We start from the raw sequence: 24,875 nt of genomic DNA on the forward strand, positions 1-24,875 counted from the left end.
GGTAAGACAGAAGAGTCATGGAATCTCAAGAGTTGGAAAGGCATTTAGAAGTCATCTAATGTAATCTATAACTGAACAGGCAGTGATGAATTGCTAAGTCGGCAGCAAGGAAAACAAAAAACACTAGGGCTGAAGATTGTATCTAATAAACTTATGACAGCCATTTCCTTCTGATCAATTAACCACTTTGATTGGTTGGTGATGATATGTGTTAGTATGTATTTTTAAAAACCACAAACTTGTCAGCATCACTCTCCTCACATCCCTAAGCCCCCTCAATACATACACATTCTTGCTTCCCCCCTTTGGTTCCTGTTTTTCACTAAGAGTATCATAGTACAAAGAATTTTTAACTCCTGGCTTAAACACTTACTAGCTATGGGCTCAAGGGTGAATTCCTTAACCTCTTTGTATCTCCATTTATAAAATGAGGATAAACCTACTTGAATTAAGTCTGTTAAAGGGCTGTTTTAAAAAAAAGTAAACCTTAAAATACTATGAAAATGTGAGTCATTACTTTCACATGAACCCTTGATCTCCTCACCTCTGATCCCCTCTAGGACACTGCTTTAACAATCATCTTTTCTCTAATTCATCTCTACCCCTCCTCCCTGACTACTTACAAAATAGTTCAGGCCTCCCTAATACTGAAAATAGCCTTTCTTTACTGCTGTACCCAACTCCTAGATACTGTTCTTCTTTTTTTTCTCAATCTTTTCATTATTAAACTTTTTGAAAAGTTTTCAATACCAGATGCCTCCCCTTCTTCATTACTCATTCTCTCCTCAACTCCACCCCTTCCAATCTGGAAGGCAGAAATTTCTATACTTTCTACACTGAAACTGCTCTCACACAAGTCATTAATATACTACTAAAGACTGCTCCCTAAGGTCTCGAAAGGCCCCCTTATTGCTAAATTCAACAGCCTTTTCCAGTCTTTATTCTGCCTGATCTCTCTGCTGACACTTACTAACCTGTCCCTCTGCTGGACACCTCTTTCCCTGGCTTCAAAGATATCACACACTTATGGTTCTCCTACCTCTCTAAGCATTCCTATCTCCTTCATGGACTCCTCTTTTGGTCTCTTTATGTGGGGAACGGCTCCCCAAAGGTGTCTCCTTGGTCCTCTTCTCTCTCTACAATGACTTTCTTAACAATTCCATGTACTCTCATAGCTTCCTCCACCACCACTATAGAAAGAACTCAAATCTGTTTCTCTAGCTCTAACTTTTGTTCTGAATTCGGATCCCCACCTCTAATTGCCTATAAAACACTTCTATTTTGATAGGGCAGCTAGGTAGTCCAGGGGATAGAGCGCTGGGCCGGGAATCAGAAAGACATTAGTTCAAATCCAGCCTCAAATACTTCCTAGCTATGTGACTCTGGGTAAGGCATTTAAGCTGTTTGTCTCTGTTTCTTCACCTGTAAAATGGTGATGAGTAGTAACTATAAGCACTTCACAGTGCCTGGTATATAGTAAGCGCTATATAAATGTTAGCTGCTATCATTATGATGAAGATGATAATGACGCCTCAACAGCGCATCTAATTTAACATGTCAAGAATCAAGTTTACTACCTTCCCCTGCTCTAAACCTACTCTTCCTCCTGATTTGACTATTTCTGTCTATGGCACTATCATTCACTCAGTGCCCTACATTAGTAATCCTCCTTAATTTATCTCTCTCTCCTCATTTTCTAAATTCAATAGTTTACCAAGTCCTAATGATTTTACTTTTGCAATTTCTCTCACATCTGTTCATTCCCCTTTATTCCTATTGTTTGAAAAAAAAAACCCTAGGAATTCATTACGATCAGCAATTATAATTGCTCCCTAAGAAATGATCTGAACTGTCCAAGTACATGACAGTGTTTTGGGGACTTAAGGTTAAGTTTTCACAAAAGAGTCAGACAGATTAGAGACCCTTATGACATCATATTTTAATTCACACAAAGGTAGGCCTGAAGCCTAACTTGAGATACTCAAGGAGCTCACCAGAATATTGGCTATAATGGTATTCAGGGAAAGGAAGATGTCATAGCACAAGAAGCCACCTCATCTCCTTCACACAGGGGCCATGGGCTTCTCTTGCTCAGGAACATCTAACTGATTCCTGTCTCTCATGCCATAATTGTCTCAAATGCTGAGAAATATGCAAGCACGCAGATTGAAAGTTTCACTAGTGGGGAGGGAAAGTGAGAAAGGAGAAAGAAAAAATGGGGGAAATAGGATAGAGAGAAAGACACAGATAGTAATCATAACTGGATGAACTCTCCCATAGAATGGAAGTGGACAGCAGAATGGATTAAAAACCATAATCCTACAATATGTTGTTTACAGGAGACACATTTGAAACAGAGGGACACAAAGAGGGTAAATGTAAAAGGCTGGAGTAGACTATATCATGCTTCAGCTGAAGTAAAAAAAGCAGGGGTAGCAATCTTGATCTTAGACAAAACAAAAGCAAAAATAGATCTTATCAAAAGAGATAAGGAAGCAAACTACATCCTGTGGAAAGGCACCACAGACAATGAAGAAATACCATTACTAAACACATATGCACCAAGTGGTATAGCATCCAAATTATTAGAGGAGAAGTTCAGGGAGTTACAGGAAGAAATAGACAGCAAAACTATACTAGTGGGGGACCTCAACCTTCCCCTCTCCGAACTCAATAAATTTAATCACAAAATAAACAAGAAAGAAGTTAAGGAGGTGAACAGAATTTTAGAAAAGTTAGGTATGGGATTGAAAGTTTCCAGAAAAAAAAGCACAAAAAGGAGAGGGCATGTCTGGAGCTGAAGCAGTCAGCCACACATGCTTAAGAAAGGAATGGTGACTTTCACATTTCAACTAACAGTCCACTGAGGCAGCACGTAGCCTCAGGGGATAGAGCACTGGACCTCTGAATCCAGCCTCTGACTTTCGCCAGCTGTGTGACTCTGGGCAAGTCATTTAACCTGTCAGAACTAAAAAGTTACCTCATCTGTAAAATGGGGATGATAACAGCAACCCAACCTACCTTCCCTCCCCCGGGTTATTGTAAGGATCAAAGGAGATCACGTTTGTAAACTTTTATTCTATTGAGGACATTACACATACACATAAACGGTCACTGAGGAGCAGAGAGTGGAAACACTATCAGCTGGAGAGGGACAATCAGGAAAAGTTTCATGCAGGAGTAGACACTGATGGGAGCTTTAAAAGTACCTAGGGATTCAAATAAGCAGAAGTGAATAGAGAGTGAAATGGCGAATATCATATCACCGGTGAAGAACAATACGACAGACAGCATTGGCAGGCTCTTAGAGAGTGTGAATGGTAGTAATGTCTGATAAGCCTGGAAAGGCAGAAAAGAGGGAAGAAGCCTTCCCTTCTGCCAAATGGCAGCCCTTTAAATCCATAAAGACATTTATCGATGGTCCACGCTCCACTCAAAAGGCTTCTCTTCTATAGGCCACACACATTCAGTTCCTTCAGTAGATCCCCATGTGTCCTGTGGCTCCTTACTATGCTGGTTGACCTTTTCTGGAGGCTCTTAATCAACAGCCTTTCTAAAAGATGATGCCCAGAACTAAAAACAACACTTTAGGGTCTAACACCCAGGTAAAGTAACATAGGACTGGTTAAGTACCTCCTTATTTCTGCTATGACCCCCCAATGCAGCTCAAGTTCACAATAACTACTATATTACTATATCATAATGCTGCTTAAATTAAATAGAGCTTTTCCCAGACAAATTACTATCTAATCATGACTGCTCTATTTTATACTTGTGAAACTGATTTCCTGAAACTAAATGTAAAACTTTACACTTATCCTTATAAAATATCATTATCAGATTGAGCCCAACGTCCAGTCTATTAAAATCTTTTTGGACTCTATCACATAACGTATGGACAAGCTCTACAAGCTTTGTCTCATCCACAAATGTGATAAGCATGCCACCTGAACCTTTAACCAGGTCAATGCTTAAAAATGCGAAACAGCCCAGGGCCAAACACAGATAGATCCCTGGAGTGTGCCCTCCTTCCAAGCTGATACTGAATCACTGACTATTCTCTGGGGGCAAGTCTTTCAATCAGTTCTGAATTTGCCTAGCTTTACTACTACCTAGCCCACATTTCTCCATCTTTTCCTACAAGAAGTGTGAAAGACTATAAAAAATGCTTTGCTAAACTAGTCAAAATGGATCTATAGCACTCCCTGATTTACCAGTATACTAAAACCATGCTAAAAAAGGAAATGAAGTTATCCTAATTCCTTTATTTTGACAAAGCCATGCTAGCTCTTTGTGATCTCCACTTCTTCTTCTGTTGAGTAACCAGCTCCTTAATATGTTTTTAGAATTCTGACAAGAAAAGAAATCAAGCTCACTGGCTAATAATTTGTGGATTCACTCCCCTCCCACCCTTTTACACCAAACCACATTTGCCCATTTCCCATCCCAAAGCAACTCTCCATAGTAAATAAAGGGAGAGTGGCAGATCAAGTGTTGAACTTAGAGAGTTAAAAATAGCTGAGTTTGAATTCTACTTTAGATACTAGCTCTGAGACCCTGGTCCAGCACCCGACTACGTCTCTGTGCCTGTTTCATCTATTAAATAAGGGGACTGGACTTGATGGCCTCTAAAATTTATCTAGTTCCAAGTCTATAATTCTATGATCTTATGACATTAGCCCAACAATAATAACTTCTTTTGGTATACCCAAGGATACAGTTCATCTGGACCAGATGACTTGAATGCTATTTTACTACCTTATTTATTCTGGGGATCAACTCTGGAGAAGCCATTTGTATTCTCCTTGCCAGAGAAAACAACCCTATATAGCTTGACCTTATCTTTATTGTTAATTATCATCATACCACCAATCCCCCATAACAGTCCTAGCCCTTCTGTGATTCTCCTTTTTTCCTCAATATAGTTTGTTAAAATAAATTTTAATGACATCCTTTGTTTTTGCATTACCTACATTCCCCAGTGTATTCCTCTTCCCTCTCCCTCCCAAGGAGCAATCCCTTAGAACAAAGAACAAAAAAATGAAGGATTTAAAAAAACTTTCAGCAAAACTAACCAAACATATTAAAAAATCCCAAAACCCAGGGTCCCTAATTTCTCAAAAAAAAAAAGGATACCTTCTCAAATCTCCTTTTTAGGTCCTCAATATAGGCTTTTTTTTTTTGTGAGGCAATTGGGGTCAAGTGACTTGCCTAGGGTCACACTACTAGTATCATGTGTCTGGGGCCGGACTTGAACTCAGGTCCTCCTGACTCCAGGGCTGCTGCTCTATGCACTGCACCACCTAGCTGCCCCTCTCAATGTAGTTTTAAAAATTCTTTTTGTCATCCATGCCCTTCCTCACCTACTCATTTTAAACTTTAGCCCTTTTGACTCTTTATAGTACTAGGCCATGTCTTGTTCATGGAATAGCCAACAAGCCAGTGTCACTAGGTTGAAGAGTGAATACGTGGCAGGGAGTAAGGAATAAGAAGGCTAGAAAGATAGGAGGGGACTACTGGGTTGTAAAGGGCTTTGAACACCAAACAGAGCATTCTATATTTGGTCCTGGAGGCCATATGAAGCCAACAGAGTTGTATGTGTGAGAGACAACCTGTGTTTTGGGAAAATCACTTTAGCAGCTAAATAGAGGATAGACTGGAGCAGAGAGAGATTTGAGGCAGGCAGACCCACCAGCAGACTACGGTAACAACTCAGGTGTGAGGGCGATGAGGGCCTGTACCAGACTAGTCGCAATATCAAACGAAACAAGGGGGCATATTCAAGAGATGTTGCAGAGGTAAAATTGAGAGACCTTGGCAACAGCTAAAAATACTATAATAATAAAGAAAAGAAGGAAATTCAGAGCCTATCACAATCCTCAACCTACTCTATTACAGTATTTCTCCTGTTCATAATCTAACTCCTAGCGGCAGCTAGGTGGCGCAGTGGATAGAGCACTGGCCCTGAAGTGAGGAGGACCTGAGTTCAAATCCAGCCTCAGACCAACCATTTGACGCTTACTAGCTGTGTGATCCTGGGCAAGTCACTTAACCCATTTGCCTAAAAATAAAAAAAAATAAAAAACCAACCAAACAAAAAATAATCTAACTCCTAGAAAAAGCTTAATTCATCTCTCACTCCTCCATCCTTTGTGATCAGACTTCTCATGAATGCTTTCTCCAAGGTCACCAACAAAAACTTTACTACTAAGTCCAGTGATCTTTTCTCAGTCCTCATCCTTCTTCAGCTCTGTAGCTTCTGACATTGCTGACCATTCCCTCAGGGATCCGGATGAAAAGATCTGTTTTTTAAACCGGAAGGAGAACATAACTACTTTCACTGGTACAGAATAAAAAACAGGCTTACCTAGAAATATTAGATTAACACATTACTGAGGATCAGTAACTCAGTGAATATGTCAATTGTATCCACAGTCTCAAATTCCTTTTATCAGCATCAAGTCTCATAAAGATTCATGCCGATCTATCATCCACACAACGATGAAACAGCTCAAGTCCAGCCTTTACACTTGGCATGGTTTGCCTAGATCTTCCCGCCCAGTCACGATTATCATGGTAATAACCAAAACGAAACTGGAGAAAGGAACCTACTTGCTGACCATATTCCATTTTTGGTAGGCCAACTGTTGTTTAGGGTGAGATCTACTTAGCTAAGAAGCATATCTGAGTGTCCTATTATAGCCTAAACTTCTTGGCCATATCAAGCAGTAAGTGGACTAGGAAAAATAAAGCAGGAGGATATGAAGGCTGTTTGTTTGCTCCTAATCCATAGTTTGCCAATGTATGTTAAGCCTGAAGTTCAGAAAGTCTGCCAAGATTACTTCATCTTATGTCTCCAATTATCAAGAACTGGGTCACAATCTTTAAACAAACATTTTAATCTATCAGTTTCTGAAGGCTAACTAAAAATCATATCTTGTTTATTTCTGCTAAATTACACGTGTATATGTGCTACCTCCCAACAAGGAACTACGCTCTTCCCGGGCAGGTACCACATCTTATCTAATTTTGCATCAACCTTCTCCCCAGTGCTTTACACAGTTAAGGTGCTTAGTCAATACTGACAATAAGTCAAATGAATTAACAAATAACAGAAATCCTTGTCACTTAATCTAAGCCTCAGTTTCATCAAGAGTAATAATACTTGCACTACCCACTTTACAGGGCTGCTGTGAGGAAAGCATTTTATAAACGGTAAGTACTAGACATACATGAACTATTAATATTGTTTCATGTGAACACTTCTAATTACAGTGCTTGGCACACAGCAAGTCCTTAATAAATGCTTACTGATACCTAAACAAATGGTATCTCTTCAGAACAGGACAAGAACAATAGGGTGGGTTTTGAAATCTACAACTTTGATAATTAATAGGAACAATAACTTGTCACAATTATGGGGGAAATGGGAAGACATATACACATTTATGTTATATAGATGCACACATATGTGTATGTATATAAATATATATATGTTTATATGTATAAGGACATATACTCTAATGCTTTCACTAGTATAAAAATCACATACTATATCCTAGGCCCTAAGAGTATTTCTCCTCAAAGATTCTAACAGTTCTTTTTCTACCCTCTATCACTAAGACAGCAGAATCCTCCAACTGCATTGAATGACAAAGCTCAAATTTTCCTGAAATAAGGAATTAAAACAGATGAAATCAAATTCTGCTGTTATAATAGCACTGCTCAAATTTGTATTTTAAAGTTGACAGAACCATATTCTTGGTCACAGCTCCAATTCTTTTATAAACTGCACCTTAAAGAACAATGAGCTATTTAACCTTCAGGAGTTGCCGCCATTTCTTTCAAAAGAAGAGAACTTTGGGTAACAGACACAGTTTTATCGGGTTGCACAATCAGCTGTGTGATGCTGGGTAAGTCATTCTGGGCTTCAGTTTCCTCATCTCTATGGGGAGGAAAGTTAGATTTAGATGACCTCCAGGGTCCCTTCTACCTTTAACTCTAGGATCCTATAGTCCCAGATGTGCTGCAGAAAGTCTAAGGCTAAAGTCAAATCAACAAAGAAACTTTTATCCAAGGTGTGTCTATATGGATAATACAAAAGGGTCTATATAGAGCTACCAAATCTGGGGACAAGATCAGAAAATGTCACCTTCTAAAATGGAATACTGTTAACAATTTATAATATTGCAACAGTTTGTAACGATGTAATTATTAACAATAACAAACACAAAATGGATAAGACCAACATTGGTGGAAATCAACCCAGGAAAAAATTCCATCCTAAGAGTTGATTTGTAAATGTGCATCATCTCTCATCACATATAAGCACAAAAGGATCCTTTGCTCCAGTGGATTTCACTGCAAATTCCATGGAGTCAGAGACTTTATCCTAAATAAAATCGAACTGTTAGATCTTAGCACCTAGTACAATGACTTGCGCACTGGAGATGATTAATGAATGTAAATGAATTCAAATGAATCTTAGTTTGATATCTACTTTCCACAAAGTAAGGAAATTTTATCTGGACAAAAGGCTGCCACTGTCGGGCCAGCAGAGGGAGCACAACGCACAGTCGGCTCCTTTGGACCTTGGGAGCAGTGTTGCTTCTTTTTTTTAGCTGTGAGTAGACAGCTGTACTTCATAAGAAAAACTATTAAGACTGAGCCATGACCAAAGTTCTCCTAGTAGACTAGGGAAGAATCTGATCTTAACCTAGATCGTACGAGCCCAAACTGCTGGGATGTGGTAGGGCCCACCAGATAGTTGTGCCTATGCTGGATCTTTAGGAAATCACCTTTAGGCCAAGAACCCTAAGCAAATGCCCAACCCCGAGGGCAATGGTCATGTCTTTTTCTTCTTCAAATTTCTCTATTACTTTATATAAAACAGGCACTCATATATATTTATAGGTAGAAAGAAGGCAGGAGGGAAGGAAGAGGATGGGACAGGCCCTTGAAAAATAGGAGAATAAGAAGGTCCAAGAGCTGAGATCCTGAGAATATTTTGAGATTCGCTTGGGGAGATAAAAAAAAAAGTAAGGCAAGAAGCTACTTCAAGGTTATTATAACGATTAATTTACCAATTTAAGAGTCACAAGGTACTTTCCTTACAACTGCCCTGTGAAATGGGTAGTACAAGTACTCTTATCATTTTACAGATGCAGACACTGAGGCTTGCAGAGACTAAGCAATCGGCCCAAGATCCCACAGATGATAATAAGCCAGGTTTTTTTATTTCATTCACCACACTCTTGCCAGGACACCAAAGGCAGTCAGACTTGAGTCAGGAGACCTTAGTCCAATACCCACCTCACTCAACCTCTCACAATGTCTGCTCACCTGTAGAATGGGGATAATACACTGCATTATCTACCTCATAGTGCTATTGTGAGGAAGCACTTTTACAGACTTGAAAGTACAAAATAAATGTGAGGTGATGATGACGATGACGGTACCACACTTCTCCCTTTCCCTCTAGCTGTAACCAGTAGAGCCCAGGGCTTCTGGGATCTGAGGCCAAAACTGGCTTAACTTCCCTGCCTGCAGTCTGAGTCGGCCAACAGGGCACGAATGGCACCTAACTCTTGCTCCTGTGGCCTTTTCTCCATTCTTCCCAGAGCCTCCATCCTGGGGCCCAGCCATCCCTTTTGGCCACCACAGCCCTGTCCAGGTACCTCCTTCTCCCTCCCAAGCCCCTTTTTTCAGCTCCCTTTTCAGTCTTTGCCATGACTGTCTTTCTTTTTGCTTATATTGCATCCCCTGTGCTTAACATGGTTCCCGGCACACAGAAAGTGCTGAATAAATGCTTAATGACGGCTAGGACTGACTTGTGGTGGTTTCTCTTATCTGAGGAACACAGAATGGACCAAGTCAGCCTGGGCCTCAGCTACCTCTCTCCTTCAATAAGCAAAGGGGCCTGGAAAGCCACACAAACTTTCCTCTCCCTTCCATTTGCTAGGGTGGACTACCACTTAGAAGGTAGCATTTAAAGGGTACAAAAACGCTTTTGCTTGCAAATTATTTTTTATCAACTGCATCAAGCCCCAGTGCAACACAGGGCCTCCTTAATGAAATACACAGCTATTCAAAAAAATCCACAAGCACAGATGGCCTAACTCCAGTCTATCAGCTTTGTCAAGGATTACTTTGCATAGTGCCTTGCATAGAGTCAGCACTTAACAAATGCTGATTGAATTAAACGGAACCCAGGGGATGTGTAGTACAGAGTACGTGCTGTAAAAAGGCTTCTAGACTGACTCAATGACAGTGGTAGAGCTGTCAAGAGCCCTGGACTCAAAGTCATCAGACCTGGGTTCAAGAACAAGTCCGTGAATCTCTCTGAGATTCAAATTTATCATCTGTAAAAAGGGGATAACAAGACAGTTTCAATAACTCTCACGGGGCATTAAAAAGAAAAAGGATTTGTAAAATGGAAAGCAATATAAAAAGCAAGTTACTTTCTTTTCTGTTTTTATGGGCACAACTCAGATTAGCTACAGAGAAGGAATTAATACTTGATTTAATAACTGATACCCACATATGTCTTAAAGTTTGAAAAGTATTTTGCATAACGACCCCATCTGTACCTCACAACAATCCGGTGAGACGAGTGTTACAGGTATTGTTATCCCCACTTTACAGCTGAAGAAACTTAACGCTCCAATGTTCAGTGAATTGCACAAATCGCAAAGCAAGAAAATCTCAAGAGAAACTATGTGAAATCATCTGTCATGAGCCATGTTTCATTAGCCCTATTCTACACCTCCAATCCTTTCAATGTCATCCTCTCCCCCATTCGGGATTACTTAGCTACAGTCTCAGAAGAGGTAAACCTTCCAACCCGTTCCAGAGTCCTTAAGTTAATTCAATCAAAAACATCCAACACCCCTAAAACTTTGTGCTACCTGCTATGGATACAGAGACAAAATGAAAAATCATTCCTTCCCTCAAGGACCGTATATTCTACTGGGAGATACAACCTTTACACAGCTAAGCAAATAAATTATCCCAATCCCTTTCCGTTTCTTCCAGAAGCTTGTCCCTTCAATTTCTCTTCATCTACTGGCTACTTCCCTGCTGCCCAGGCCTCCCCAATCTTAAAAAAAAACAAAGCTTCTTTTGACCTTAACATCCCTTCAAGCTACTGTCTGATTGTGCTTTTCCCTTTGCACAGCCAAATTCCCAGAAAAAACTGTCTATGCTCACTTTTTCCTCACCTCCTGCTCACTGCTCAAATGCTTGAAATGTGGCTTCCTCTCTCACCACTTCTACCAACAAGTCAATCAACAAACATTTATTTAGCACCTACTCTTTTCCAAACACTGTGCTAGGCACTGACATATTAAAACAAAGAAGAAAACAATCTCTGCTTTCAAAGAACACGCATTCTAACAGAGGAAACAAGCACTACAGAGTTAATATAAAGAGAATAAACGTAATGGAGCTCGGGAGGGAGGGCATTAGCAGTTGGGGGATTCCGGAAAGGCTGTATGCAGAAGGTAGTGCGTAAACCGTGCCTCGAAAGAAGAGAAAGATTCTCATAAGGGAGAGGGGAGGAGAGATTACATTCCAGACATCGGTTGCTCTTCGGCCCTTTCAGTTGTGTCCAACTCTTTGTGACCCCATTTGGGGTTTCCTTGGCAGAGATGCTGGAGGGGTTTGCCATTTTCTTCTCCAGCTCATCTTACAGATGAGGAAACTGAGGCAAACAGGGTTAAGTGACTTGCTAATGGTCACACAGCTACTAAGTGTCTGAGGCCAGATTTGAACTCAAAGTCTTCCCGACTCCAAGTCTGGCATTCGAACCACTGGGCCACCTAGCTGTCCCTAGCCACCTAGCTGCCTTTGTAGGGCAGTGAGAAGGCACCAGATGAAAGATGGAGAGTCATGTTGTGAGAAGCAGAGAGAAGGTCAGCTGGACTGCACTGAAGAGCATGGGAAAGGGAGAAGTGCACAATGAGACCTGAATGCCAGGTTGGGGCCAGGTTATGAAGGGTTTTAAACCCTAAACAAAGGCATTTCTATTTTATCCTACAGGCATGAAACTGCTTCCTCCAAGAATCCCAACAATCTCTTAACTTCTTCAACGGCCTTTTCTCGGCCCTCGACCGTCTTGAATGCTGACACTTTGGACACTGCTGACTCATCGCCCTCTGGATCCTCACGGTCCAGTCCTCCCCCCTTCCACCCCCACTCTCGTCTACTGCTCTGACTATTCCTTTCAGAACCTTCTCTCTCATCTGGACCATTGCAATGGCCTCCTAAGTGGACTCCCTCTCCAGTCTACCCACTGCACAGCTGCCCAAATAACCTTCCCTGAAGTCTGGGGGTGACCCTGTCACTTCCCTGTTCAAAGCCCTTCAGTGCTTCTCCTCTAGGAGAAAATGCAAACCCCGACAACCTCCAGTCTTGCTCCACATTGCCTCTACGGAGTTACTCCTCCCTTCATGAACTCTAGGTGCCCCTTACACTGAGCAACCAGCTCCTCTTGACCCTGGCTTTTCATCTCTCCTCTCCAGACCCTCCCAAAAGACAGCCCTCCATGCGTGGAGGCTACTGCCCGATCACCTCATTCTGTGAAAATGCTCAGCTTCCTTTGAGGGTCACCTTGGCTATCACCCCTCCTCCTCAACTCCTTTCCTGATGCCCCCAACTGTGAGTGCTCACCCTCCTTAAAGTATGTTATGTTTACTTGTCTGTGTACATGTGGTATCCTCCCAGGAGAAAGGAAGGTCCTTGGAAAGAGGGCTTGTTTTATGTTTCTGTCTTTATACCCAAGTATTCAACCAAACTACTATGTGCCCAATAAATGTTCACTTAAGAGTCCCTATTAAGCCCCATCAAAAATACACTAAACGAAGTTGTGCTAAAATGATAACCTTTCCTTGACACCAGTAAGCAAGTAAATACAGCTTTCACAACACAAATGAGGGCAAGGATTAGAGCGAATCAAGTTATTTGCCTCACACATACAGCACTAATGTAGTATCAGTAGTGATTAGCTGACCTTTCAGGAAACTAAGATCACCAGCTAACCTTAGCTTTAAACTAAAACTTTAAATGGCCCTAACATAAATCACAGCAACAAGATTCAGAACTGGCGGAAACATCAGTTCTACTTTATACTTCACTTCATTGGCATCATCAAATATTAAATGCTCCATGCACACAGAAAAAGCACTTACCAGTGCCTCAGTTACTGCATTTGTGAAATAATGTTATCTAAAGTTCTTTTCACAAAGACCCAGCAGAAACCGTAACAGAGAAAGCTGCCAACCAATTTTTCTCTGCAGAATAGGGAAATTCTACAGGACTAGTTCTCCAACCCTCAAACCCACTCCCATCTCATCTGTAAAATGCCAAAAGAAAACGAGCCATATCGTTATTGTCCATTCCACTTCAAGATAACAAATACATGAAGTTACCTGAAATTCTGCTGCACTGCTGCGCAGCTGGTTCACATTGGGTAATGACCCTCCATGGTACTGGTTCCGAGACTGTGTGAGACGTAGTTGCTGAAGCTTCTGAAACTGAACCTAGGAACAAAAATTTCAGAGATATTTAGAGAGGGCTCCATAGTTTTGACAGAAACAAAAAGGCAGTGCCTGATCATCATTCCTTGGGCTCATGAAGCACGCCTCTAGGGGCCTCCAGGGCTATAAGAGGACCCTAAGGTTAGGATGATAAAAGCCTGGCTCACAGAAAAATCTCAAAATCCAAGTTGAAGAGGACTTCAGATCTAGTTCAATCCCTAGCTGAATAGTACTCCCTCCCTCCCTTCCAACATCCCTCCCAAGGACTTACCTAGTTTCCACTGGAACACCGCCAGAGCTGGGAAACTCTCCCTACCTCCTGAGGCACCTGATTTTATTTTTCAAGAGCTCAGAAGTTTGTCTTTCAAGTAAAAGCTAAACCTGCTTCCTGGTAGCTTCTGCCCTCCGGGTCCAAGCAGAATCAGTCTAATCCCTCTTTCACATGACAATCCTTCCAATACCTGAAGACAGTTATCTGGATTCAAGTCTTCTCCAGGGTAAATACCCTCTTTGGTCAATCCTCATGTGGCATGGTTTCGAGCTCCTTCCCCATCTTGGTTGTTCTCCTTTGAATATGGCCCACCTACTCAAAGTGAGGTCTTTTAAACCGAACCCTGTGCTTCTGAAGTGTTCTGCTCAGGGCAGAGAACAGCAGAGCTACCACTTCCCTCAGTTTGGACACTATGGCTCCCTTAGCCCTGCCTGAGGTTGTGCTGGCTAGACTGGCTGCCTCGTCACCTCTTTACTCATACTGAGGCTAATAATGATAGCCAGCATTTATAGAGCGCTTTCATGTTTGGGAAGTACATTATCGATGCTACTTCTCTTGATTTTCAAAATAACCCTGGGGGAGAGGTTAGGTGATATTATTATTCCCATTTTAAAGATAAGGAACCTGAGGATTACAAAGGATGTTACAGTAACTCACTCAAGGCCATACAGTGTATCTGCTCCAAATATCTGGAGCAGGATGTCAACTCAGGACTTCCTGATTTCAAGTCCAATGCTCTATCCACTCTAGCATCTAGTTGCCTCTAGATCTTTTTTCACCTGGGAAACCAGATTCTAGAATAAGAGAGGTCCTTGGAGGTCATCTAATTCAAATGCCTAATTTTACTGACAAATAAAGTGATGCCTAGAGAAGTTATATGACTTGACCAAGTAGCAAAGCAAGGTCCTTCAAATGTAGTTCTAGCACTCTGAACTGGTGTTCACCCCTCCCCTACCTTATACTCGTACAGCTGTTTATCTGAACCCAAGGGCAGCACTTTATATCTGTCTCCAACAAATCTCATTTCATAAATACAACCCAATGAGATCTTTTTAGACCCTAACTGGTATTTACCATTTAGGATTATTCCTCCCAGTCTTCTGTCATCTCCAGTTTGATGTTTGTCATTCATGCTTTCACCCAGATCACTGATAAAAATGTTATCATTTCACTGAAAACTGATTAAAAACAGCACAGGGCCGACAACCAAGCTCTGAAGCACACTATTCAAGGACTACTTTCACGCAGAACAGCTCTGCTTTGGATCTGGTCATTTGATCTGTTCCAAATCCACCCAGCTATACTATTACCTAGCCTACATCTCTCCATTTTTGTCCACAAAGATAAAATGAGACTTTCTCAAAAGCTTTGCTGAAACCTAGGAGTAAATCATGTCCATAGCATTCCTCCAATCCACTAGTCTAATAAATCAGAAAGAAAAGGAAATGGGTTAGTCTGGCATGAGCTGCTCTTGATGAACCAATACTAGCTCTTAGTGGCTGCTGCCTTCCTTTCCAAATGTTCTTAGACCACCCCTTTGACAAGAGTCTCCACTTTAAGGCCTGAGGCACTCAAGACAACATGGGAACCAGGGTTTCTCCCTCAGTCGCCCTCCTGGTAGGAACAACTGGCCGTGCCTATCACAGAAGGGCAGAGTGAGGAGAGATAAGAGACCCTCGGCAACACTCATAAAAGTCAGGACAAGGAGAAAAATGGCAGAGCCAGTACACTGACCACACTTTTCCCTGTCCCCAGTGAGACACCTCTGGTAATTTTCTAGAACAGAAGACTCTTGATCATCTTGTTGATTAGTTCAACTAATATGGAAAGGGGAGGAGAGCGACAGGGATCTGTGGCCTATGTATATTTGAAGGTGTGGATTTTCACTGTGGAAAATGTCTCAAAATTCAAAGCCCTCGTCTTCACTTTAGATCTACTACAATGATTACAACCTTCAGGTTTCCGGCGAGCCTCTTCTCTGCTTTTCGATCAGTGACTCTACTTTTGGAAAACGCCTGCCTGTATTCTCAGCGTTTCTGTGGTTAGGCACTCCTGTAGGCAAGCACTTCTTGATTCCATTTTTTAGCAGATGACACACTCACTTCTGCAAACTCTAAAGCAGTCCTGACCTGTCCCATCTGGTCTCTAAAAGAATGAATTTGTGTTCTGACAGCTGATAAACATTGTTCACCCCTCACCTTAGTTTTCATAATTCAACAGATCCAAGGTTTTCTTTGTGAGGACAGGGGACAGAGAGATTTGGTCTAACCCTAACCCAAACCAGATTTTCAATCTTGTTTACTTCTCCCCCACATCTATTTACATTCGTCTTCCTCTCAGTGTCTATACTATTAAGTCTTTAAAAAAAAAAAAGCTGTTGGGTGGCATTAGCAAAGGGTGAGCAGCAATGGCTCGATCAGCTAACAATCAACAGCATTTACAAAGTGCCTTCTTAGCCACGGCTAAGCTTTAAGGATACAAATGTGAGACAGTCTCTACCCTCAAAGTGCTTACATTCTACTTGGAGGATACAACATGTTCACAGACAAAAAAGCACAAGACATATACAAAGTAAAGTGACTTGGAGAGAGAAAGGAGAACACAAGTCAGTGCGAGAGTCAAGAAAGGTCTCTTGAAGAATATGGCTGAGCCCTGTAGGGAGCTATGAACCATGAGGTGCAGGAGAGGGGGAGGGAGAACGCGTGCCAAGCCTAGGGGATGGCCTGGGTCAAAACAGACAGGAGATTCACTGTTTCATGTAGGAAACAGCAAGCAGGCACATTTGGCTGTGGCATCCGAGGGAGAGGTTATACATTTTGTTGTCGTTCAGTCATTTCAGTCGTCTCCGACTCTTTGTGATCCCTTTTGGAGTTTTCTTGGCAGAAATACTAAAGCGGTTCACCATTTCCTTCTCTAGCTCATTTTATAGATGAGGAAACTGAGACATAGTTAAGTGACCTGCCCAGGGCCACACAGCTAGTAAGTGTGTGAGGCTGCCTTTGAACTCAGGTCTTCCTGGCTCCAGAACCAGAGCTCTATCCACTGCACCACCTAGCTGCCCCCAAGAAGTTGTGTGTAAGAAGCCTGGAAAGACAAGCTGAAACTAGACTGTGAAGGGCTTCAAAAGATGGAGAAGTTTATATCTTATCCAAGACACAGTGAAGCATTATCGACTAAGGGAATGGCATCACCCTGTGCTTTATAGCAATCTGGCTACTGAGTTGTGGAAGCTAAGGAAAAGGTAAACCATCCAACTGGAAGATGGACTGAAGAGGAGAGAAACTGGATGCAAGATTACTATAATAGTCTAGGTGAAAGGTGATGAGTCAAGTCCACAAGCTTTATGAAGCTTCACATTCAGGAAGGTAGCTGTAAGAGTACAGAAAAGGAGGTGGACAGAGAAGTCAATGAGAAAATGGAATGAAGAAGACTTGGAAACTGACTGGATAGAGGCAATGAGTAAGGGGTGAAGGCTGAGGACAACTCTTAGGCTGCAAGCCTAGGTGACCAGAAAAAGGTGGTTCTCTCAAAAGGGAAGTCAGGAAGAGGGGAAAGACAAATTCTATATAGACATGTTGACAGGGAATAACCAGGTAGAAATGTCCAGCAGGCAGCAGGAGATGTAAGACGGAAGCTTGGGACAGAGATAAGAGCAGGGTAGGTCAACTTGGAAATTATTTGCATAGAAATGATAGTTAATTCCATGGAAGTTGATGGGTTCACCAAGAGAGTGTAAGGACAAAAGAGAGGTTCATAGCTTTGGTGTCAGTCCTCAATACCTCACTCTTATTCATCCCACATATCCAATCAGTTACTTTTACTAAATCTTGTCACTTTTACCTCCACAAAATCCCTTGCATTTGTCCCTTTCTGTCAATGTACATGCTATCCATGCTACATCAGGCCCTTGTAATCTCTCTCCTGGACTATCTCAATAGCCTCCTCTTTGGTCTCCCGCCTCAAGTCTCTCCCTACTCCACGGCCAAAGCAAAGCCAGTGTAATTACACATTGCCTTCCTACTCAAACTCCAATGGCTCTCTAGTAGCCCTAAAATCAAAGAGAAACTCCTGTGTTTAGCATTTAAAGCCCTTCTTCCTAAATATCTGGACCTTTCATGCACAAACTGGCCTTCTCACTGCTCCTTAGGCATTCCGCTGAAATCTCCAATACTGTGCTTTGGCACTGGCTGTCTCTAATGCCTGAAGTGGACTCCCTCCTTACTACTTAGAATTTCTAATTTCCTTTAAGACTCAGTTCCAGTACCACCTTCTACATCAAGGGTCTGTAAATGGTTTTTATCATGGAACCCTCTGGTGGTCTGGTGAAGCCTACAGACTCCTCTCAGAATAATGTTTTTAAATGTATAAAAGAAAATATAGAGGATTACAAAGGAAATCAATTATAATGAAATACAGTTCTGAAAACACTAAAAAAAAAGTTCACTGACCTCAGGTTAAAAATCCCTGTTCTATAAGAAGCCTTTCCTGATCCCTTCAACTGCTAGTGCTTCCTGCACCACCAAAATTCCCTCGTCTCTATTTTGCATATGTATGCAAATGTCCTTCTCTTCCCCAAACTCCGAACTGTAAGCTCCTCAAAGTCAGGCATTGTCTCACTCTTGTGTTTGTGCCCAGACCTAGCACAGAGCTGGGGCCTGGGAAACTGCTTAATGTTTGATCACTGAATGTGTCTTTTCCTACCTCCCTAACTGCTTTTTCTGGATCCTCTGGCTCCTCTTTTTCCTGTTTTCCCTAAGGATGGGAACTGCCCAAGATGCAAATCTTTGGTCCCTTGTTCTTCCCTACATTCTTTCCTAAAAAGAAAATTATTCCTTTAGATAACTGTTTAGCTAGAAGCTATCATATCTATGTTGTTGACTTTCAAGTCTTGCCTAGTTATCTCCAATTGCCTACCAAACATTGCAACTTGTCTATCTCCCTGTCACCTCAAATCAATATATCCAAGACTGAACTCATTGTCTCCTACTGCACCACCCTCTCCACTTGACCTACTTCATCTATTTCCCCCAGATATTCCAAACCTCCAAGTTGTCTTTGTGTCTTTCTCCTCCTCATGCCTTATATGCGTCAGTCACCAAGTCCTATTGCTTCTTCCTTGAAATCTGTCCCATTCATCTGTTCCTCTCTATCTGCACTGTCATCACACTAACCTAGGCCATCACCATCTCAGAAATGAACTTTTAAAAAAGCAAAAGCTCATTAGCTTGGTTCTCCACAAACCAGTCCCAACTTATTTTTCCAATCTAATCTACCATTATGCCCTCCTCTTTAGCAAAATATCCACTAGACCGTCAGCTACTAGAGGACAGAGACTGTCTTTTGTTTCTTGTGCCTGGCACAGTGCTTAATAACTGTTTATTAATTTGCTGAATAGGATTACTATAGAATTTTTGACCCGGAAGGGTCTTGAAAACAATCTAATTACACTTCTGTCATTTGACAGGTGAAGTAGCTGAGTCACATAACTCATTAGTGGTAAAATCAGAACTAGAATTCTGGCTTTGTCCCTTAGTGATTCCGTGATGCTGGGCTGTTCACCTAATCTTTCTGGTTCTAGGTTCCCTGCCTTAACACAAGGTTTTGTTAGATGTTCTTTTAGGTTCCCCGCAGCTCTAAGGTTAGGGCAAACCACAGCTAAAATCTGCAAATATAAATGTTTTCTCATCCCTTCCCAAATTGATTAGCTATTTTATGACCTGGGTATAACTACATTAAAACAATTTCTCATGCCAACGTAATGCTATAGGAAGAGCACTGACCTTGAAATCAAAGGTATGAGTTAGAATCAGAATCTTCTCTCAGCTACTAAGAGAGTAAGTAAGACTTTGGGCAAGTAATGTAATCTCTCTGAGTCTCCCTTTTCCCATCTGGAAAACAATGGAGTTGAACTAAAAGATCCCTGAGGCGCCACCAGTTCTAGATCTATGAAACAATGATCCCTTCGGGAACAGGTCAGAAGAGGCAGGACCATGTTTCTGGCCTAGCATAGATCAAGCATGCGGCTGATTCCTTCTGTAACCCTGACACCTTGGAAAAGAGTCTTTTGCAATCAAGTGGCTATAACCTTCAGATGATTAACTGGCACTGTTAGAAGACACAGAGAAGACAGAGCTGTTCCTGAAGATTTATCAGCAAAGAGACCATGGATGTACCTTGCAAGTCTTGACTAAATGAAGATATGCCTGTCATTTGCAGGGTAATATCAATAAAATGTTCCAAAGTATGCTTTTGTTCAAAACTTATTTCAAGTTGCTATATAAGCATATTTCACATTAGATGAAAATAAAATTGAGGGGCAGCTATGTGGCTCAGTGGACAGAGCTCTGGCCTTGGAGTCAGGAGGACTTGAGTTCAAATCTGGCCTCAGACACTTGACACTTAATAGCTGTGTGACACTGGGCAAGTCACTTAATCCCATGGCCTCACCAAAAAGCAAAAAATAAAATAAAATAAAATTGAGCTGGAACACACGTTTCCTGACTCCCAATTAGTGCTATTTCTACTATGACACACTGTTTAGCTGCTGCTCTTTCCAAAAAACATTTATTAAGTACCTACTATATTGTGTCAGCCTTTGTTCTAGACAATGCAAAAGCAAAAGATGTTCTAGAGGTGCAAAGAAAAAAATGAAAAATCAGTCCTCTAGCAAGCTTTCTCTGAGAACCCAAACTAAAAGTGCTCCTTCCATCCTCTGAACGCCCAAGAGTTTTGTACAATCTTATGAGACCTGACACACATAGCTAGGTGGCACAATGGATAGAGTGCTGGGCCTGCAGACTTCTCTTCTTGAGGGGTTCTTGAGTGAACCTTAAACACTTCCTAGCTGTGTGACCCTCAGCAAGTCACCTGACCCTATTTACTTCAGTTTCCTCATCTGTAAAATGAATTGGAGAAGGAAATGGCAAACCACTCCAGTATCTCTGCCAAGAAAAACCCAAATGGGGGCACAAAGAATTGGACATGACTGAAAACAACTTAACAACATGGGACCTGACAACTTCTTACTACAGTTCTGTACCCGTCTTGTCTCACCTATAGCAGTGCAAGTTCCTAAAAAGCAGGCACCGTGTCCAATTCATCTTTACATCACCCACAAGAGGGTCTAATAACAGTGTCCTACACAGAACAATCAGTTAATATTTGTTAAACAGCTTCCTAACAGACTTCACCCCCTTCAAGCTCTTCATGCTCCAAAGAGATCTTTATTTCTTAACTAGACTGATATGCTGTGAGAAGGCAGTGTGGTATAGTGGACTAAGCACTGAACTTTTAGTCAGAAGACCTGAATTCAAGTCCTACTTCTACTACATGGTAGCTCCCTGAGTGTCATGGAGATAAATATCTGCACTACTCTCTTTACAGGGTTAGAGAAACTAGGTGGTACCATGCAGAGCCCTGGGCCTAGAGTCAGGAAGACCTGAGTTCAAATCTGCCCTTGGACACTTACCAGCTGTGTTAACCTGGGCAAGCCACTTAATCCTGTCTGCCTCGGTTTCCTTATCTGTAAAGTGAATGGCAAAGGAAATGCCAAACCATTCCAGTATCTTTGCAAAGAAAACCCAAGCTGAGGTCACAAAGAGTTGGACGTGACTGAACAATAACTATCTCACGGGGTTATGTTTTACCACAGAGTGCTACAGAAATGATCTATTCTCATTTTCCTAAAACTTATCTTATGTTATTGTTGTTTTTTTAAAATCTCATCACCTCTTGCCACAAACACTTTCAACGGCTATAAGAGGTCCTCCCTGACCTTCCTGGCCCATGTTCTTGGCCATTCTGGGCACTGACCATCTATTACTCCCCTAGGGGCAGCATGACCTTGAGGGCTGGTCCTGCCTCTGACACAGCCTGGCTGTGTAACCGTGGACTAGTCACTGTCTATCCTCCCTAAAAGGAAACCAAAGAAACCCCAGGTTTCATCGGACCACCGAAGTCCGCCTTGTTCCCGTAGTTATGCAATGCCTCGTACGCCCGCCTCCCGCCGCCCCCCCCCCCCCCAGCTGGACGAGCCGGGAGGCCTCCCGGGCCTGCGGTGCAGGAGCCACTCCATGGCCGTCCCCTGCCCGCGGCCCCCACGCTTGGGGCGCTCCCCTGTCGTCCCAGCTCCGGGCCTCCTCCCGGCCCCGCTAAAACCCCACCTCTACAGGAAGCCTTTCCCACTCCCTCTCGCCCTCGCGCCCACTGGACTGGGCGCTCCTTCAGGGCAGGGACTGTCTCCCGGGGTCCCGGACGCTCGGCAGGCGCTTAACACACGCCTGGCAGCCCAAGCAGGGGTTTCCTAGCCACGGACCGCGGGCTGGAAGGAGCCCCGGAGGTCCTCGGGTCCAGCCCCCTGCCTCCTGACAGAAGGGGAAACTGAGGCCCAGGGGAGGGTCCCACGCACAGGTGGCAGGGAGCCCGGGCCCGCAGCGGCGGCCACGCGCAGGCTTCCCGCCCCGGGCGCTGGGCCTCAGCCCTCTGGCCCGGGGCCACGACGCCGGGCGGGGGCCTCTCCCGGGCCGGGCCCGGGATGCCAGGGGGAGGGGGAGGAGGCGGCCCAGCCCGGCCCCGCGACCTGTCACCGGGCCGGCCCCGCCCGGCCGCGGCCGCAGCCCTGACCCGAGGCCCCGCAGCCAGCTCGGCCCGGCCCCGCCCCGCCCGGCCCCAGTCCCAGCCCCCGCCCGGCCCCGGCGGCGCCTCACCCGGGACAGCGTGAGGTCCGTCATGAGCTGCTCGAAGGCCCGCGTCTCCTCGGCCTGACGCTGCGTGTGCAGCGCGATCTTCTCGCTGAACTTGCGCGGGTTCGCGCCGCCCGAGCCGGGAGACGCGGCCATGGCGGCCCGCGGCGGAAGGCGCGGGCCTATCCGAGGCCGCCCGGCACGGCCTCGGCCCCGCTGGCCTGGTCCCCGGCCTCGCTCCGTTCGGTCCGTGCGCCCGACTCCGGCGGCGCAGGAGGAGCGGCCGAGGCGCGCTCCCAGACCGACCCCACAGCCGCCCGCCGGGCCAGCCAGCTACGGAGGGAGGGAGGAGGAGGGAACGACCGCGGGAGGGAGGGAGCGAGCCGGGGAGCCCAGGGCCCCGCCTCACCCCGCCCGGGGGCCCGCCCCGCGCCCCCAGGCTCCGCCCCCGGAGCGCCGCCTCTCTGAAGCAGCCGCGCCAGGCCGGCCGGGGAGCGACCGAGGGAGAGAGCCGAGGACCCCGCCCCGCAACCCGCGGCCCTGCAGCCCCCGGCTCCGCCCCCGGCGCGCGGCCTCAGAGGCACCCCGGCCGGGCCAGCCTCCAGGGAGCGAGGGAGCCCGGGGCCCCGCCCCTGAGGCCCCGCCCCCGGCGTGCGGCCTCTCTGAAGCCGCCAGTCCCGCCCGGTTGGGGCCCCCACCGGGGAGGCAGCGTTGTAGCCGCGCTTCCGGGCGGGCCCTGCCCGCCGCGCCCCGCCTCGCCGCGGGGCACCCGGGGCCGCGAGCTGGGAGCTTCGTCATCTAGAGCTGGCCTTCGTTTCTTCGGGCTTCAGCTCGTTCGTCCATACTTGTCGGCGTGTGGTCTCCCTCTCAGACTGGGAGCTCCTTGAGGGCAGGGGCTGCCTTTTGACTATAGCCGCAGGGCTGGGCGCACAGCCCGCACTGACGGAAAGCCTGTGCCCACACACGTGGGCAGCGGGGTAATGGAGTGCCCGGCTTGGAGCCAGGAAGACTTCAAGAGTTCAAATCCAGTCTCAGACACTTCCTAGCTGGGTGACCCTGGACAGGTCACTTAACCCAGCTTGCCTCAGTTTTCTCCTCTGTAAAATGGGCTGGAGAAGGGAATGGCCAACCACTCCAGTATCTCTGCCAAGAAAACCCCAAATGGAGTCACGAAGTATCGGGCAGAGTGAACCACCACCACCCACACACCTGCTGCAGAGAGCCCACATTGCAAAGATCTCGTCCTAGCCCAGTCCTAGTCACTCGTGGCCGTGAACGAAGTCACAACTTCTCCGTGCCCCTGGGCGGCAGGTGATCTGCTTTGGAAGAGTTTCCTCCCAGCGAGAACCCTAAGCCAATGAAATCACAGGTCCTGCCCAAATCATATATATTCACTCATACATATGCAAGCATGTAATTTGCATTAGAGAATAACCCAGAAAAGATTACATCTCCCAACCGCCTCGGTTTCCGTGTGTATGTACGTATGTATGAATGTATGAAGACCTGTACAGGAAACCGGGGCAAGTCAAAACCTCCCTGGACCTGTTCCCTCTTAAGTGAGGGGGTGGGATCACATCAGATAACGAAATAATGTATGCAAACCATTTTGCAAACTTTGAAGAACTTGATGAATGCAAGTGTCATATCCCCGAGGTCCTTTCTGGTTAAGAATGGGAGTCTAGCTTCTGAGGCTCCAGCAGTCCTAACCTGAAAGGCAGCCACACAGAGCCAAGATCCCAATGTCCAATGTGCCCAATGTCCTGACTGTTCTTCATGTGGTGACCAGACGTAATAATTTTAAGAACAGCCCACATTTTTGTAGTGCTTTCTATGAGCCAGGCACTGCCGCTAAGCACTTTATAATTATCTCATGAGATGTGATCTTAGTCTAAACAAACCTCACCAACTACTGTATCCTGTTGTGAACAAACCGGAAAAGCTGCCCAAGTCATTATCCCCTTTTCTCTGGCCCTCCTTCCTTCTTACCCCACTGAGGGCCACTTCACCCTGCACAGGTGGCTTTCTCTCCCCCTTGGGTCAGTCCTACATTATCCCTGTTCTTTGATATCTCAGCTTCCCAGTCTTCAACTGTTTTTCCTTTCCATTTCAGCCCAGGAGCATATACACAACGGATATACACAACACTAGTCTGGGCCAGTTCAAATGCTACATGAATATTATTTTAAATAATCAAGTTTTTAGTGACTGCATCACATTGTTGCTTACAGACTTCTCGGTCTTGGAGTTGGCTGTTTTGGTATCCACTCTCTCCACCATTACTCTCTACCCTGTCCTTTCCCTAATAATTCAGTTTTCCATGTCAACATGAAAGGGAGGGAGAGCTAGGCAATGGGGTTAAGAGACTTGCCCAGAGTCACACAGCTA

General features: G+C 44.5%; 1 protein-coding gene across 1 annotated transcript in view; it reads right to left on the minus strand.

The window, feature by feature from the left end:
• The window catches only part of CRTC3 (CREB regulated transcription coactivator 3), a 75,815-nt gene extending 52,931 nt beyond the window's left edge, over window positions 1–22,884 (minus strand). The window contains exons 1-2 of the mRNA XM_020994586.2: window positions 22,512–22,884; window positions 13,428–13,538 (exon numbers count right to left, since the gene is read on the minus strand). Of these exons, the coding sequence (XP_020850245.1) occupies window positions 13,428–13,538; window positions 22,512–22,643 (243 nt within the window). The 5' untranslated portion in view covers window positions 22,644–22,884. The remainder of the gene's footprint in view (window positions 1–13,427; window positions 13,539–22,511) is intronic.
• Window positions 22,885–24,875: the final 1,991 nt, after the last annotated feature.

This window comes from Phascolarctos cinereus, unplaced genomic scaffold, assembly GCF_003287225.1.
Source record: "Phascolarctos cinereus isolate Bilbo 61053 unplaced genomic scaffold, phaCin_HiC Scaffold_3;HRSCAF=262, whole genome shotgun sequence".
In the NCBI taxonomy this organism is placed as follows: domain Eukaryota; kingdom Metazoa; phylum Chordata; class Mammalia; order Diprotodontia; family Phascolarctidae; genus Phascolarctos; species Phascolarctos cinereus.